The sequence below is a fragment of the Felis catus genome, chromosome B2 (assembly GCF_018350175.1).
Source record: "Felis catus isolate Fca126 chromosome B2, F.catus_Fca126_mat1.0, whole genome shotgun sequence".
Classification (NCBI taxonomy): Eukaryota; Metazoa; Chordata; class Mammalia; order Carnivora; family Felidae; genus Felis; species Felis catus.
This window is the reverse complement of record NC_058372.1, coordinates 34,130,539-34,148,954: the sequence shown is the minus strand read 5'-3', so window position 1 is coordinate 34,148,954 and position 18,416 is coordinate 34,130,539. Positions and strand designations below refer to the sequence as shown.

The window sequence follows — 18,416 nt, the reverse complement described above, 5'->3', positions numbered from 1 at the left end:
TAAAAGGTAGAGGTTTGGGGGTGCCTGGGTGGCTAAGTCAGTTGATCATCCAACTCTTGATTTGGGTTCAGGTCGTGATCCCAGGGTCATGGGCTCGAGTCCCAGGCTCTGTACTGAGCGTGGGGCCTGCTTAAGGTTCTGTCTCTTTCTTCCTCTACCTCTCTCCCCTGCTCACATGCTCCTGTGCGCGCTCTCTCTCTCTCTCTCTTCCTAAAATCTTTTTTTTTTTTTTTTAAAGGTAGTGGCTTTATAAGTACATACGAACTGGTGTATGTGTGTTTGTGCACATGCATGTATCAGTTTAAGATTTTAGGGTACTGTAGATAGTGTTCAGGTCCAACTTAGAAGAGTTAGATTTACCAGAAGAAAAGATTATTACATATATAAGGTAGTAAGTAAGTATAAGAGTCATTGCAGATTTTTACCTTTCTACTAGGTGGCCATAAACATTGGTTCTATCATTTATTGTCTCTCGTAGACCAGCTGCTTTCATTATAGTTTGCTTGCCTTCATTATAATTTGAACCTTTTTTTTTTTTTTCTGGCTTGCTTGCTTCACTTATCTTTCTCAATTATGTTCACTAGTAGCCAATCTTTTTTTTTCTTTTCCTAATATGATGGGTTGTGCCATGTAAAGAAAACTTCTGAAATTATTTATGTAATTTTAACATCAAGTACATGCATCAAGATGAAAACTAGCCTAGGAAACTGACACATGAGCAGGAATCTTTTGCAGAGTCTCTGGATTTCCTGTTTTGAAAACACATTCAAACTTGATCAACCAAAAACCACAATGAATGTACTGATAGTTTCCTCTCCCACTAAATGTACTCTCCTTTAGGGAGGAAGATACTTCTAACAATAAACCTCAGACAGAAAAATCTGTCTGCTAAGTTGTGAGGTAGCAGGATGATAAATCTCAATATTTGAGAGTATTCCACAATTCAAGGGCTGAAATTCACTTTGCTCAGCAATTTTTTTTTTTCGTGAAAAGTATCATCGCATTGGTCTATATTAGATTTCCTGGGCAGATTTTAAAATATTTAAGAACATAAACTTTCCAGAACTCTCAATTCCTTTAGAACATCATCTTTTATTTATTTTAGTAAAAATATCTTAAACCTTAGACTCCCTGCAGAACCTCTCTAGTACATGTTTGAAAATAATAAATTTATTTTGAAAATACTTCCAATTAAAAAGAATTTTCAATGTGCTATAAGTTGATTGAGTTTTATTTTATCTAGAGCATTCCAAAAGTGACTGTAATAGAGAAGATCATCTACATTTATGACTGTGGGACATAGAGTGAAATTCCTATATGTCAACCCCACCCCGAGAGCCAGTGTTTTTCTTCCCCTTGTTTGGAGAGTCCCATCCCTCTCTAATTTGGCCCGAGCTTCTCAGACTTCATCCTGTGTCTGTGATGGAAACACATCAGGATGATATGAATCCTAGTAAATCAGAACAGGGTAGAGAGCTTCAAAGTATAATGTCCATGTGACATTGTGGCTCTTGATGTCTATATCACCACTGTTTACTTTTCAGTGTTTCATTTCTCAGGGCTGGGCTAAAGGTAACCTGATCAAATGATTAACTGCGGAATTAGCTTTGAAGCTCGTTTCTAGCCTATATCAAGAATTCTATCACTGGGTCATAGATTCTAAAATGCTTTGAAGCATTTTAGAGCTTCAAAGGACCTTTGAGATCACATAGTTCAAAAGTAGAGTAAGTTGGACTTGAATTTGTATTTCAAAAATCATAATTGTCTCGTGAAACAAGTAGAACAGAGTGATTTTTAGTCTCTCTAAAGCAAGTTAAAGGAGAGAAACCAGTGTTAGAAAAGAAGCATTTTAGGAAATTGTTACATTTGAATCTAGTCCATTATGTTATAGAAGTTAAAGAATTTTCTTTTTTTTTTTTAATATATGAAATTGTCAAATTGGTTTCCTAGAAGTTAAAGAATTTTCTTACGAAATACAAATTATTGTATTATTTGGTGACTGTTGTGCTGTTGTATGAGCCATTCATTTTTCTTACTAAGTCAAAGACCTAAATGGAAAAGAATGAGTATCTTTAATATGAAAAGTAGTTGGAAAGATTCAGAGAATTGTTTATCCTAGGAAAAAAGTCTAACGGATCAAGAAAAATATACATATCTCTATACATTTTTCATATTTTGTCTTGAAGAAACATAAAAGCTCCTTATCTGTTCTGAAATTACCCTGGAAATGAGCTGATTGTGAGTGAAGTGAGAAATTAGGCCCCAAGAAATTGATCTTTTAACATTTCAGAAGAGGTGGTTAAGTAATTTGATTTATGAAGTTATAGTAGACTAATGATTCCTTTCACACTTTACATTTATCACTCCACTAAGGGATATAGCTATGATACAGTTACTGATAATGTTGGCTTTGGGTTTTCTGTTTTTACTCAAACATATTTGTGAATGAGATTAAGACTTTTTTTTTTTTTTTTTTTTTTTAAAGAGGTTTTTTTTATTCAGTTAACCTTTGTATAGCTTTGGGGAAATAGCCGTTTAGTTGTTTTTCATCTAAGCCTCTGAAGTCAAGATGGAGTTATAAATGTTTAATCCCTTATATAGTTGATAATTAAATTTGTGGCACCTTGATAGTTATCTATTAAATATTCTATTTCTTGATCCTGTATTATAGGTGAGGAAGTCTCATATGGTAGGTTTAATTTAAACCTGTGTTTCCACTTTGTTTTATTATCCACTAAGCTATTGTATTGATACAGTTCCTGGTAAGTATAAGTTTAAACTTAGAAATAGGATGGCTCTTAAATTTTCAGACTCAGTAGACTAAGTGTCAACAAGATATACCCATTTGTCTCTTGATGAAATGAGAAAGGGAAATCATCATTTATCACTTCCCTAAATTAACCAGTCCTACGGAGCAGCTTTGTTGACTGACCTGTCTCCTCTCCCTCAGTCCACCTGGAAGGCCGCTATAATGGAAGGATGTTTGATCGTAGAGATGTGGTATTCATCGTTGGGGAAGGAGAAGACCATGACATTCCAATTGGAATTGACAAAGCCCTGGAGAAAATGCAACGGGAAGAACAGTGTATTTTATATCTTGGACCACGGTAAGCAGCATACCAGTTCAGTACATAGTGAAGTTATCTAAAGGACTGGGGGGTGTGTGTGTGTGTGTGTGTGTGTGTTGGTAGTGGTGTAAGAAAGTGGTCCACTTTCGGGACGCCTGGGTGGCCCAGTCATTTGAGTGTCCAACTTTGGCTCAGGTCATTATCTCATGTCTCTTGGGTATGAGGCCCGCATCGGGCTCTGTGCTGACAGCTCAGATCCTGGAGCCTGCTTTGGATTCTGTGTTTGCCTCTCTCTCTGCCCCTCGTCCACTCGCACTTTGTCTCTCTCTCTCAAATAAACATTAAAAAAAAAAAGTGGTCCACTTTCATTCTTTTGCATGTAGCTGGTCAGTTTTCCCAACACCATTTACTGAAGACTGTCTTTTCCCCATTATATATTCTTACGTCCTTTGGCATGGATTAATTGACCATATAAGTGTGGGTTTATTTCTGGGCTTTAGATCTTGTTCCATTGATTTATGTGTCTGTTTTGTGCCAGTATCATACTGTTTTGCTTATCACAGTTTTGTAGTGTGTCTTGAAATCTTGGATTGTGATACCTCTAGCTTTGTTCTTCTTTCTCAGGGTTGCTTTGGTCGTGCAGGGTCTTCTGTGGGTCCACATTTTGTGTGTTCCAGTTCTGTAAAAATGCTATTGGTATTTTGATAGAGATTGCGTTGAATCTGTAGATTGCTTTGGGTTGTGTGGACATTTTAACAATATAATACCTGCAGTCCATAAGCATATGTTTCCATTTGTGTCATCTTCAATTTCTTTCATCAGTGTTTTATATTTGTGACAACATGGATGGACCTAGGGGGCGTTACGCTAAGTGAAAGAAGGCAGACAGAAAGAAAGACAGATACCATATGATTTTACTTATACGTGAAATATAAAAAACAGAACAGATGAACAAACAAAACAGAGACAGAATCATAAATACGGAGAGCAAACTGGTGGTTGCCAGAGGGGTGGGAGGTTAGGTGAAAGAGGTGAAGGGGGAATTAACAGGTACAAACTTACGGTTACAAGTCATAGGGATGCAAAATACAGCATAGGGAATATAGTAAATAATACTGTGCTAGTATTGTATGATAATGGATGGTAACTGCACTTAATGGTGAGCTTAGTGTAACGTGTAGAATTGTCAAATCACTATGCTGTACACCTGACACATTGTAAGTCAACTATATTTTAATTAAAAAAAAAACAGGATACACTTGCTTTTTCAATCAATGTTTTAGTGTTTTCAGTGAAGTTCATGCTAACAGTGGTAACAATTGAATCAGGCTATATGATCATGGAGTGAATTAATGGGCCTTGTAATATCAAAGATTTGCGAGGCTGTTTCCGTGATTGTTGTGTGTCAAGGATAGGACTGACAGGCAATTTTTGCTGTTTATTGGTTTGCCTGCCATATTGCCGAGACAGGAAGCTGTTGGCCCTTCTCATGTGATTCTCTTGCCCCCTCTTTCCTTTTCTCCAAATTAAGTGGGAGGCAGTAAAACATGTGAGGGGTGGAAGTAGAAGCATTTGGATGACTTATTACTACTTGAATTTGTGCCACCTGTTCTTATACAGAGTCCCTGGGGTGAAAAAAAAGTGTTCTTCCTGGATCTAAAGGCAGCGGAGATGACTCATTTTTGCCTAAATTTTTCCCATCATAAGGATATCCATTAGCACTTCCCAGCTTAGAACTATCAGACACTAACAGTCTCTCTTGTGAAAACATGTTTGGTATTATTTTTAGACCTAAAATTATACCACGAATCTAACCCTTCTATCTTGATAAATGGACCCTTGAGAGAAAGCAGGGTGTTTTGATTCTGTTTGCATGAAAGTGCATCAGCTTATCTCGAGTCTCCTCCCTCTTGGCTCCTTGGATTTCAGTCACTGGGATCTGGGGTTATTGACAATCCGAATGACCTGCACTTACCAGTAGGTAGAATTGTGCCTTTTATACGCCTGCTGGCCTTTGTGTAGCCTCAGTGCTAGCCCAGCAGCATATCCCCCCTTGCCCTAACTCTTGAGCCATAATCCTGTTTCCCGGGTGAGGTTCTGGCCATGCCTGCAAACGCTCTACACCTTGAACCCTTTTAGAACCTTCACGGAGGCACCTTTCATTTAATACCTTCTTTTTCTCTATCGTTCTTTTTCCACTGTTCTATTCCTACTTTAGTGTTTTACTTACATTTATTCTATATTTGTAGTTCACGCTTAGGTGAACTTATTTCTCTCATTCTATAAGGAAAATAGAGGAGGCTGTCTCCTCCATATCCAGGTAATATCTAATTATTTTTAATCTAGCATTCTAAAATTATAGTCCTAGACTCACATAAAGAGAATGGCGTTTATGCCCACTGTATGCTTTCAGATTTAAGCTCCCTGAGGATAATTCTGCGTCCATGGAGGCATATAATAGTGTATGAATCAGTTTGTTACATTTTAACCTAGCTGACAAGACAATTTGGGGGGCAGATGTCTCAAGTTTAGTGGCAAAGAGAAACAAATTGTCCTTATATTTACTAATGCAAATGGTTCCTTGCACATTTAAATTGTTTGTCGTATCATTAGTGGTTAAACCTTGCCATGCCCCGTGTCATCTTGGTCCACTTGTGCAAGTCACTTAACACTCCTCAGCCTCAGTTTCCCCTTCTGTAAAACGGGGATAACCATATCTGTTTCATAAAGTTGTGGAGGTCTAAATGAGGTAATGCATGTAAAGAACTCTGCAAAGTGCCTGACAAATGTAAACTCTCAGTATATTAGCTGTTACTGCTATTGTGGTGACTCTTTCTATGCTGTTTTACCCTCAAGACCACAAGGAAAAGGCGACCCTGTTTGTTTTTGTATTTTGTTTTTTTTTTTAACGTTTTTTATTTATTTTTGAGACAGAGAGAGACAGAGCATGAATGGGGGAGGGGCAGAGAGAGAGGGAGACACAGAATCGGAAGCAGGCTCCAGGCTCTATAAGCCATCAGCCCAGATCCCAACGCGGGGCTCGAACTCACGGACTGCGAGATCGTGACCTGAGCTGAAGTCGGACGCTTAACCGACTGCGCCACCCAGGCGCCCCAAGGCGACCTGTTTTAACATAGGGTAGATTTTTCAAATCTTCAATCATAAAAGTAATCAAATTTTCATAAATGTCTAGGTCTAAAAGCTTTTCCATAGTTTTATGGAAATAATTTAGTGTAGTTAGAAAGGAACGTGCTGTTTTCTGAGATGCTGGTTAGTATATAGAGTCCCATGAGGTGCCCGCTCTGCAGAACAAGACCATCCACGCGTGCACTATGTAACGTTGCCCACGTATGTAGCCAGTCCGCACGTACCAGGCATGTGCACACGGTGAGTGTCCTTGTCCAGATCCCCACTTAACGCAGAACACCGCATCCCAGTGTTGCTGTAAATGTGGCTGCTGCACATACATGCTCCGTATTTCTTCTCTGTCCTCTGCGTGCCATTCTCCAGAAGACACTCAGGGCGTACCTCTCTCTGACTCTGATAGACTCCTTGGCAGGATGTTTTCACAGTAAATTCATAAAACACTTCCAAAGAACCCATTTTCTTTTCCTCAGTGGGACAGTATCTTTTATATTGTTTTGTTTTGTTTTGTTTTTTAACATTTTTATTTATTTTTGAGACAGGGAGAGACAGAGCATGAACAGGGGAGGGTCAGAGAGAGGGAGACACAGAATCTGAAACAGGCTCCAGGCCTGAGCTGTCAGCACAGAGCCCGACGCAGGGCTCGAACTCACGGACTGTGAGATCATGACCTGAGCCGAAGTCGGCCGCTTAACCTACTGAGCCACCCAGGTGCCCCCTTTTATATTGTTAATACTGACCGATGCTTCTTTTTCATTTAAAGTATGGCTAGTTCCAATTTTTCCCCTCCCTTTACTTATGTTTCTGTCCTGCACCAACCCCCGACAAAAACACAGGCTGCCAAGAGCCATAATGTTTAATTATGAGGCAGTCCGGGTTAAAAAATAAACAGTTTTCTGGGGACACATGGGGTCTGAATTGAAGTCCTGGCTCTGCTACTGCCTCTTTGTGTGACTGTCTGGAAGCATGTCTCTCTGCGCCTTAGTTTGTAAGCACTTAGGGTACAAGTGCTTCTTCTATGCCCATAAAGCCTTACTGGCCACTGGTAATCATTGTTTGTATCTCTGCTGTCTGCAACTGTTCATTCAAGAACATTACTACCAGATTCCTTCTGCTACTATAGCCCATCCTGTCCTTGGGTTAAGTCCTGGAATCCCACTTGTGGTGTTCTTTCAGTCAGAGGAAGATGTGTGCCCCGGGTCCTTCCTTGCCCAGGCTGATCTGGCATAAGTCAGACAGCTTTCTGTGTAACATGGAAGGTCGGGTTAGATGCTCCCAGAATAGTTTGTTGTGAGCCTAGGCCTCCCCGTGCTGGTGTTCTCCACATAAATCTTCACAGAACCTCTTCGTTTGAACCCAGGAGAGACTGCAGAAATAATACCCTCCTTTAGTTGTCTTTAATCCCATTGATGATAACTCAGGGCAGTTTGATGCCTTCCTTGACCCAACCCGCATCTCCCCCACCCCCAGCCTTGAGACTTCTGTCTGTGAGTTCCTCTAAGGCAGTTTGTCTCATCCTCAGCACGGCTGACATTTGGAGCCAGGTATTTCTCGGTTGTGGCGGCTGCTCTGTCATTCTAGGACATTCCGCAGTGTCCCTGGCCTCTGCCCACTAGTAGTAGTCCCCTAGTTGTGGCAAACCCAAAACCTCTCGACACTGCCTGCTATCCCGGGGTGGGGGGGGGGTGGTTCAAATCACCCCTATTGAGAGCCACGGGTCTAGGGCAGGCGTCAGACTGTGCTGGGTGTGTACCCGTTTAGCACAGGGCTCAGCAAGCATGATCAGCAAGGACTCCCCCACCCACCTGGTTCCCAGCAAAGATTATTCCATTATTTACCAGATGGTAGAAACAAAATAGATCTACGGGTCTAAGAGCTTGAAGTAGAGAACTAGTCACGACTACCTAAAATTGGCCACTGATAATTATGTCCTCTTTGATTTCTTAGCTGAAGATACCCTTTGCCCTGCTATTAAAACTACCACGCCCCATTCCTACCAGCTCTCTTTGTGTCTCTGTGCCTCTCTCTGGCTCCAGCTTTCATTTTCTTGTGTAATAGTGGAGGTGAGTAAGCATTTTCTTCCTGAAAAATTCAGGCAAGGGGTAAAGAAAATGATGTGAACAGCAAAATATGAGTGTTCCAACTCTAGTCTTTTTACCCCAGAGAAAATTAGAAGTATTAGCATCGACCTGGTTTTGGCATCTTTCAACCCATAGCCTGAAGGTTTGCAGTACAATTCCATATACTTAAGAGTAGTTTGGCTTGAGGGGCACCTGGGTGGCTTGGTCAGTTAAGCATCCAACCCTTGATTTCAGCTCAGGTCATGATCTCATGGTGCATGAGATTGGGCCCTGCGTCGAGCCCTTGCACTGACAGTGCGGAGCCTGGTTGGGATTCTCTCTTCGTCTCTCTCTCTCTGCCTCTGCCTGCTCTCTCTCAAAAATAAACAAACATTTAAAAAAATAAATCTTAAAAAAAAAAAAAAGTAGTTTGGCGTGAAACAGATGGGAACAAAATATATCTCAGTGAACACTTTGATAATATGCTGTGCGTTGTATGTACTAAATGCTGGGAAAACCGTTGGCCCGACAGACCAAACACCACCAGAACTTCCATTCTAGGATGTTCTTGAATGCTTTGGATGTGGTCTCAAAATGAAACAGAAAACAATTTATATATCCTTATTTTCTTTAGTAAGTTTTGGCTAAAAGGTACAGTGTTTTCCAGTGTGATAGCCACAGAACTATGAGAGGATTTCTCCTAATGATGTGTTAGAGCTTGCTAGGCTGTTCCTTTTGATGATACATTTGTTACATCTTTTCTGTGTTCTGGTGTGCTTTTTAAATGTCTTGCAGAAACACTGGGAGGATGAATTTCCTTCCCGATGTGTGAGCCTTCCCCCCGTTTATCTGACTGGAAGTGCTACTGCCGGAAGGAGACCGCACTTTAAAGTGAAAAGCTTATTAAACATAGCCTCTGACGAGCAAGGTTGTAACAATTACAGTGCCTGTCTTCTCTGTCCTCCTGCTGATAAAGCTTCGGGGAAGAGTCCTGATGGCCAAACTATGGCTATTTTATAAAAAGAACTAGATATAAAATCAAGCAGAGAGAAAAAGGCAGTGACGTTTAAAATCCCATCAAGCAAGCTTCCCCAAGGAGCACAGGTGTTACATTACGTGTGATTGGGAAGGAGGAAAGAAAGCTAAATCGAGCCCGGTTTCTTCAACACGGCAGTGATACGCGGCACTGTAGCTTCTGGTCAACATCTGGTCTGTCTGCGGGGTCTGTGGTATGTGAAGTGTGCAGCCCTGTGCTAACGTGCTGCCTCAGAATACCAGAGGAAGTGCCTGGAAATACAGCAGTTTGTTTAAAGTTTTGTTGTTCTACTCTCCATTTCAGATATGGTTTTGGAGAGGCAGGGAAGCCTAAGTTTGGCATTGAGCCTAATGCTGAGCTGATATATGAAGTTACACTGAAGAGCTTCGAAAAGGTGAGAAAATACCAGCTTCTCCGAAGTCATGGTGGATGTTTTCTCCATGCGCTTTCTAGAAGTTACTTCTCCTGTCAGGTGGTGTGGATGGAGATGGCATTTATTCGCATGCGGTGCTTTTCGTGACTGAAGTTTGTCTCTGGTCTCAGACACGGCCCCGGGAGCGCCGATACCGCACGGCTCATCTACAGCTAAGGAGCTCAGTGTTCTGATTTTGTTCCTATGTGTCAGCCTTTTTTTTTTTTTTTTTTAACTTTTTTTGGGTAGAATCCAAGACTTGTTCCCTTATTTGTTCCTAGACTTGTTCTTTTTGTACTTTTTTTCCTGGGTTGAAGACAAAAAGGTTCACATTCTGCCAAGCAGCTCCTTGGGGGCGTGGGGTGCAGTTCTCCAGTGCTGAACGGACCGTACCCTTCCCGGGAGTTGTGAAGAGGCCTTCACGTGGCTCCAAGTTGTAATCCAAAAGGCAAGGCTTTGTGGGCCCCCAGGCTGTGTGACAAGGGACACAAGAGACAAACCTGTTCACCCTGCGGCCTTCTCTTTTCCCACCTGTCCAAGTCTAAAAAAGAGAGGTTGTCCGTTGCCTTGGGTTCCGGAAACAGCGTGCCTCCTCGAACGTGTTTCTGTCTCAGACCCACCTCTGGAGGCTCCCGGCAGCAGCCTCACCAGACGCACCCACCACATATGTCCGCACTAGCTACCGTGTCCGGCCAAGTCCCCTTTGCAACACCAAGGCCCCACTCTTCCCTGAAAGCCCCGAGAACTGCATTTCGTGTGCCCTTTTTATTCCCACAGTGCTGCCTCCGTGTTCTGTACGTTAAGCTGTGGACTGGAAATGTAACTGTTTATGTTTCATTAGACTCCAAAAGGAAACCATCGTCCCGGAGGGCTGTAACTTTGGACCTAGAAAGTCAGGGCAGACTGCTTTGGGATTCACCCCCAACGGCGATGTTCCTGGTCGTACCCCCCACCCACCATGCCCCCACAACAAGCACATGCTCCTGTCGTGACCATCACTTGTTGTCAGGTCACTTCTCCTGAAGGCCTTCCAGCTCAGCACTGATCCTCCAAAACTGTCTTCATAGCACAAAGTTTTTTTATTATTAAAGAGAGAAAATAATCTTTAGCATGTGATTATGTAGACCTTTGGCTTCCCTATTTCCATTTTAGTCAAGTAACCCACAGCCCCTTCCGATCCCCGGCTGTGTGGACATTGCTTGTCGCGGAATATTCTCACTGTGTTGTGCTGTAACGAGCCCCTGCACGCTCACCGCTCCAGGAGCATGTTCCATGCAGCACTGCTGCGTGCGCTTGAAACCACACAAGAGTGTGATGTTGTTGGAAAAAGCAACGGGATTTAGTTCTCTGCCTCGTAGTATTAAGAATACATTTATATTCCATAAAGACGGAACTCGGTATAAAAATGCAAAGAGCCCTTGTGACTAGAATTTTAAGTAAAAGAGCTAAGTTGTTAAAGACCACAAAAGACTTTAAGTAAAAGAGCTAAGTTGTTAAAAACCAGAAAGACTAGTAACTCTCGTTACTCACTTGGTGAGGTGGGTGGCAGCAGGAATACATCACTAATTGTTTTCTGAATAGAATTTTACAGTTACTCACTGAAGTTTCATAATTCCTATGTAGTCAGTAGCACTGACAGAGCCTTTTTCCTTTTCCCTTTTAAAGGATCCCAGATTGTTCTGTTGACTCTTTATGGTCCCTTTAAATCTAGCTGTTCATAATGACAGTGCGGTTGTCCCTGGATTCATATCTCTAGTGGTGGAGAGCAATAATACACATAATACAAAATAGCAGATGGTCATAAAGTCGTTGGTTTATGGCTTTGAAATATGTCTGCATCAGCTTTACCCTCCCTGTTATGTTTTCCTTCAGTCCCCCAGGTATATGTCTGCAAGTTGATACAGTTTGGAAGCTTTAGTTTATCTGCTGGTCCAAAGAGGTTTCAGAGTCGAAAGACAACTACGTGATCTGGAATTTTAAAAATTCTCTGTGAATATACAGCCGTGACTTGACTACCATAGTGTTCCCATTTTAGAGTCAACAGACAGAGGCTAGAGAGAAACAGTTTGCTGAAATTGTAATGGCAGTTTACTGGTGAAGTGTGCAGGAGGGGAGAGGAGGGACGCCGGGTTTTGCTGTGTGTCCTCACCGGACAGCTCTGAAGATGCTCTTTAACAGCACACAACAGCCTAGCTTGCTCACTTGTATTTTTGTCTTGCTCCTCCTTGAGCAACATGGGTCACACTGCAGCTTAGTCATCATGGAAAGTGAGTTCTAACCCAGCGGTGAACTGGCAATAGCACGCAGTTTTAAAAGCCAGTGTGTTTTGAGGCATGGGTGTCCTAGAAGTAGCTGCTGTCTGTTCTTACAGGCATCAGCTGATACTTTTTCCTTCTCTCTTCATCTAACCATTGTTACAAATTTACACAACAGGCCAAAGAATCCTGGGAGATGGACACCAAAGAAAAACTGGAGCAGGCTGCCATTGTCAAAGAGAAGGGAACTGTGTACTTCAAGGTGTGTGAGTCCTCATATAATCTTTTCCATCTCAAAGAATTTATTGAAGTGTCAGTGAATTGTGCTGATAATCCCTACTCTGAATTCTGTCAGTACACTTCTGGGTAAGAATAAGCCTGAATTTTTACAAGTCTGTCATTTTCAGTGTAGAAATGGTGAGAAGGAATGAATTAATGTGACACAAGGAATACAGATGCCTCTTTCATACATCCTACCCTAGATTGTAACGCTCCATAAAGGCAGACCAGGTCTGGCTTGTCCACCCACCAGTGATTCACCCAGGACCTAAGGCATCTTGTTTGGGATGTAGTTGGCACTCAGTGTTTGTGGAAAGAAGCAAAGAATGAATGGAATAATTGGTAGCAAGTGAGAATTCATAGAGATAAGTTCCCCATCATTTTCCTTTCTACTACTCTCTTGGTGAAGCCGCTAAGGCATGTGACAAAAGGAAAGCGAAATTGCAGATTCCAGAAGAAACTGGCAGGAGGAGAATATTAATTTCTTCCAGTGGCCAGGATGATCCTGCCATTGGTTTTGTGAGGAATCTTGAGAAACTCCTGCATGATATTTGTTATCGGTTGCTTCTCCAAAGTCCATTCTTGTAATATCTAGGAATGTGTTACTTTCTCGCTTAGATCTTAAACCCCCAGATAAAAGAGAGAAAGAAACAGCACTTGATTCAGTTCTAACCAGAATGTTCTGCCGATTGCTTCACTGGCCCCAGCAAAGCATCTTCTCCACGTCAAGCAGAAAGTGAAAGAACGGAGTTTTTGTCAAGGTTTCTTCTTCTTCTTTCTTCTTCTTTTTTTTTCCTTTTTTTCATGGACTGCAGTCCATGAGCAAAAAAAGTAGATGATGTTTTCAACCGTCTAAAACGGTGATACATAAATGTACTTTAGCCAGTCTTACTGGAGCGGCTGCTCTAAGACATGCTGTTGCACAGACAACCTTGTCTGCAGGGAGGGGAAGCAAGGTTAACCCCAGTGAAACAACTACAGAATTATGTGAGACCGTGTATAATCAACACAGAATTCACACAGCCAGAGGGCAACACGTGTGCTCCTTGTTTTCCGTACTGTAAGAACAGACCCATTATTGGGTCATGGTCCCAATTTAGGGGAAGTGTATTGCATTAATGTAGTAAAGACAAATTTTGTATCATAAAATTTGTTGTGTGAGTGGATTCTGGATCATAACTGAAAACATATTTCTTGCTGTGGGTTATAGCTAAATAAATGTGAAATCTGTTGATTTAGGTAATATATAATTATTTGCATTAATTTATAGCCATTTATTAGATAGACTAAAATAACGTGTCAATCACCAGAAAGCATTGGGGAATGGTGGACTGAGCTCCAAATGGGGAAAGCCAGGCTTTATGGCTCAAAATGATTTAAAGGCGTTTAAGGTCCAAAGAGGTTATTTTCATGTGTGAAAAGTCATACAGAGTTAGGTTAGATGATCCCCAAGTTTGTTTCTAGCCCTAAAATTCTGTGAGTTTTGAAACTCTTGAGAGCAAGTTTTTTTTAATTCTAATTGAAATATATTGGATACTTCTAAGCTATTCAAGTAAAATTCCACATGAGTAATTTGTAGACTCAAATACACAATACACTGGAATGAAATAATTTTTGTAAAATCCCTTGGGACCATAGGTCCTAAATGGTGTTTCCTGTGTACCTGGAGGTCTATAAAAGTCCTTATTGTATTTTTTATATTTCCTGCGGCTTCTAAATAGAATATTAATAGTTTGGGGATGGAGGAGTTGAAGTTTTTGCCATGTTGAACAGAACTCTATCAACTCTGTGTAGTAATACAGCTCAGCTGTTCAGAAGCTCTAAGTGGTTGCTGATGACTCAGAACTTTGGGGAACATTATTGGTGATGAAATAATGTGGCAAAGCCATGTGTTGTATAGCTGTATCCTAAACATATACAGAGAGATGGCCAGAGTCAGTGATCGGTAGCAGAGAGCAGTGCTTCAGTGCCCGTACAGACTTAACTTTGTCACTTCTAGGCATCACAATTGCAGTAGTGGTTTGTGTATTTCATAATATTGTGAACCCTTTTAAAATTACTGATCTTTGGATAAAATCTGGATCAGCGGTCACACATATGGAACATATTATTTTTAACATGCAATTTGATAGACAAAATCTGTCAAAACATTAGTCTGTTGGGGGAAAATTAATGGAAGGTTCAGAACCACTGACCTAAGACTTTTCTCCCAGAATGTCTCTGAACATTTTGTACTACTAGAAACTTCCCTGGAGGCACCTTCATAATTATAGGTAAAAGATCCCAGCAGCGATCCTCGTTTTAGATGTAAGACTTCAGAATGGTAGGTAGTTTCCTGTACACACTCTCTTTTAAAATTTCAGGGCAGGTTTCAATCTGCCACACTGCCCTCCTGGGCCTCATCTTTCCAGAGTGTTTGACTTGGCACGTTGTGCACATGCACAGAGTCCAGATGTGTGGGTGAGAGCAGAGATGGGGTGAAATAAAAATCTACATTTCGTGCCATCTGGTACATTACGGCTCCATTTTTGTTGACCTCTTGGTTTGGTTTACACATCAGTGGGTAAATTTCTCCCCTTTGTGGAGTTGAACTGCACTCAGTTTTAAAATGGGAGTAATTTTGCTGTTTAGATTGTAAACCCCTCATATCAACCCCTGACCACTAAAGAGAAGAAAGGCAGGAGAGGCTCCGGAATTAACAGATAACAGCATGCCATTGTGCCAGGCATTGTGCAGGCCAATTAAACAGACATGATATTTGCCCTCATAGCTGAATAGGGTTCTGCAAGACCGGAGCATTAACTATCCTACTTGGTTTAGTGGTTCTCTTTTCTGACTTGGAGGCAGAGCGGCAAGTCTGAGGACACTGCAGTGATACGGGGTTCTTGCGCCCCCTTGTGCTCCTTCGGGGAAAAAAAGCATTTCTCAGGCAAGCTAGTTAAGGATTGATTGCTGAGCCCTTTTCAGACAAACCAGGCTTTGCTGTGTTTTGACTTTGCTGAACCAAAAAAACCAACGCTGTGATTTAGTAACAGGTCATCTAGAATTCTAGGGTTTTAGGTTAAAAAAAAAAAACTCCTAAGAAGTCTCCACCCTCCCTTTCTTCTCCTCTCATTCACTTAGTATAGGATTTCTCAATCTTGGCACTGCTGACATTTGGAGCTGTTCTGTTTTGCCGAGAGGCTGTCATGTGCATCGTGGGATGTTTAGTGACCTCCCTGGTTTCTACCCACTGGATGCCAGTAGCACACACACCCCCCTGCGGTTGTGACAACTAAAAAGTGTCTTTTCTAAACATTGCCAGATGTCCCCCAGGGAGCAAATCACCCCCAGCTGAAAAACTCTTGTTTTGGTACATTAGAAGTAGTAATACCACAAAACAAGATTTTTGTTGTCAGAAGTTGAGCTCTAAAAATTATAAGTGATACAGATGAAAGAGCTTTCAAGAAGTTAAAATGCTATATAAATGTAAAGAAACCATTGTGAAGTCTGTTACTTTGTGGGGTTTTGGGTTTTTTTTCCTTTGGTTTTGGTTTTTTGGGGTTTTGTGTGTGTGTGTGTGTGTGTGTGTGTGATTTTTTGTTTGAAACCACAGCCTTGTACCATTCTGATTATTTAGAACCTACCGCAATGATAAGCTCTGGGTCACTGTCCTCCCTGGCCTTTTTCTTTCCCTGTAACAATATACTAGGAGATCATCAGAAAAGGTAATAGGTACATTTGAGAAGGAGGAAGAAGAAGAAACTAGGCATAACAGGGAAAATACCTGTCCTTCTTACCTAATCTGAATGAAATGATAACCTTTCATTTCTACCCACCTCTCCATTTTTGCTGTCAACCATAGAGAACATTTTGATTCCAGAGTTCTGTCTTTGACCTTAATATTTGTTCAGCACACCTCTCCTCAGGGCCTCTTTGTGCTCAGTATCTTTGGATATTCCAAAGGGATAAGACACGCTTCCTGTCCTCAGATTGCTCACCATCCACAAAAGAAAAGACAGTGATGGAAAGAAATGACAAACCCGGTGCCTCATGAGGACTTTTGTGTAGTGTCCCAAAAAAGGAATAGTGGGTCTAAGGCTCTGACAGGATGTTAGTGTTTTCTTCATTACCTTGGGCTGCCATAATAAAACAGCATAGTCTGGGTGATGGAGACAACAGTTTATCTGTCACAGCTCCAGAGAGTGCAAGTCTAAGTTCAAAGTTCCAGCAGGGCTGGTGTGTGTGAGAGCACTCCTCCTCACTGTGTGCTCGGATGAACTATCCTAGGTGCTTACAGACAGCATGGGCGAAAGAGGAAGCAAGTTCTCTGGTGTCTCTTACAAAGGGATGAAGTCCATTGTGAGGGCCTCGCCCTCGGGACCCAGTTTAGGCCTGATCACCTCCCAAAGGCCCCATCTCCAGCTACCATTGTGTTGGAGATAGGCCCTCACCATGTGAATGGGGGTGGGGGGCACACAGTTCAGTCCATAGCACATACAATCTAATTTCCTAAAAAAAATTCAGCATTTACTCTGAGCGGACCTGGTTTCCTATTCTTATAAATAACCCAGATCACAAATCTTTGAGGCACGGAGGATAATAGACTTCGATTCTAATATACTGTTTCTTCAAAGCACTTCGGAATTCTTTTTCACTGCCCTTCTACAGCAGAACTTGTGAGCTCTGTAGGTCTTCTGTTCCCTAAACAAGTCACTAGTGAAGAGGGATGTTCAAGGGGGGATGTAGCCATCATTGCTTTCAGATGTAGGCCTTCCGCGGGGAACTGCTCTACTCCATCCTCATCACTAAAAATCAACATCAGGGCTTCTTTCTACAGGTGGAGCTCATGTCTTATGCCAGCCACTTGAAGTCCTTTTTAACAGGAACATTCTCATAGATCTGCTCTGTGATTTTTCTCAGTCATTGGGTGAGCTTTGGAGTGCACGTGGGGAGACAGCTCCACACTGAGATGCACACACTGCTTTGACTGTGGTGGATCCTAGTGACATGATCTGAATACTGTTGGTGGCTCAGACACTGGATCTAAAATCCTCAGGGGTCTGGCTACAGGTCTGGTAGGACGTGTCCTCTGCTTTCCATTTTAAGAGTCACCTCCTGCAGAGGCGACTCCTCACCTGTGCTCCCATTTTATTTGTGTGCTTACCGGCTGTCACTTCTTTCTTTCACCTTAAAATGGCAGTGAACATGTCATCTCAGCCCCATAATTTCTTGTATAGAGCATATAGTTAACTCACATGAATTGACTCTACAGTTGTTATTCACAGTTGTTAAAATTATAATCACTAGAGCAACAATATATTAAAGATTTTTCTCATGTAGTTAGCTGACATCTATGTGATTTATGTCTCATAGTTATTTATATTGGATGCTGCTATTCAGCTCTGTATTTCTGTTGTGTGTAGATCAGAGGTCAGCGAACTACAGCCTGTTTTAGTAATATTCTACCAGGACACAGCCACACACATTTACAAGTGATCCTTGAACAACATGGGTCTGAACTACACTGGTCCACTTATATACAGACTTTTTTTTAAATAAATTCAGCATCATAAATGTATTTTATGATTTCCCAAATAACATCTGCTTGTTTTGAGCTTGTTTTATTGTAAGAATACTGTATATAGTACAAATAATGTGGAAAATGTGTTGAACAACCAGTGGGGCACCTGGGTGGCTCATTCGGCTGAGCATCTGACTCTTGATTTCAGCTCAGGTCATGGTCCTGGGGTCGTGGGATTGAGACTAGCATCGGGCTCTATGCTAAGCGTGGAGCCTGCTAATAAGATTCTCTCTCTCTCTCTCTCTCTCTCTGCTCTTCTCTGCCCACTCCCTCTCTCTAAAAATAAGACTTCCAATCAACAGTAGACTATTTGTAGTTAGGTTTTGGGAGAGTCAGGAGTTATACACACTCATCAGGGAGATGCAAATCAAAACTACAATGACACATCACCTCACACCTACCAGAATGGCTGAAATCAACAATACAAGAAACAACAAATGTTGGGGAAGGTGTAGAGAAAAAGGAACCCTCCTGCACTGTTGTTGGGAGTGCAAACTGGTGCAACCACTATGGAAAGCAGTATGGAGGTTCCTCAAAAAGTTAAAAATAGAACTACCCTATGATCCAGTAATCGCACTACTGGGTATTTCCCCCCCAAA

At 41.6% G+C, this 18,416-nt stretch overlaps 1 protein-coding gene across 7 annotated transcripts in view; it reads left to right on the top strand.

Moving 5' to 3' along the window:
* The window catches only part of FKBP5 (FKBP prolyl isomerase 5), a 116,656-nt gene that overhangs the window by 92,860 nt on the left and 5,380 nt on the right, over positions 1 to 18,416 (top strand). For all 7 annotated transcript variants that reach the window (XM_023253900.2, XM_023253902.2, XM_023253903.2 and 4 more), the window contains 3 exons: positions 2,951 to 3,107; positions 9,612 to 9,702; positions 12,154 to 12,237. In XM_023253900.2, the coding sequence (XP_023109668.1) occupies positions 2,951 to 3,107; positions 9,612 to 9,702; positions 12,154 to 12,237 (332 nt within the window). The remainder of the gene's footprint in view (positions 1 to 2,950; positions 3,108 to 9,611; positions 9,703 to 12,153; positions 12,238 to 18,416) is intronic.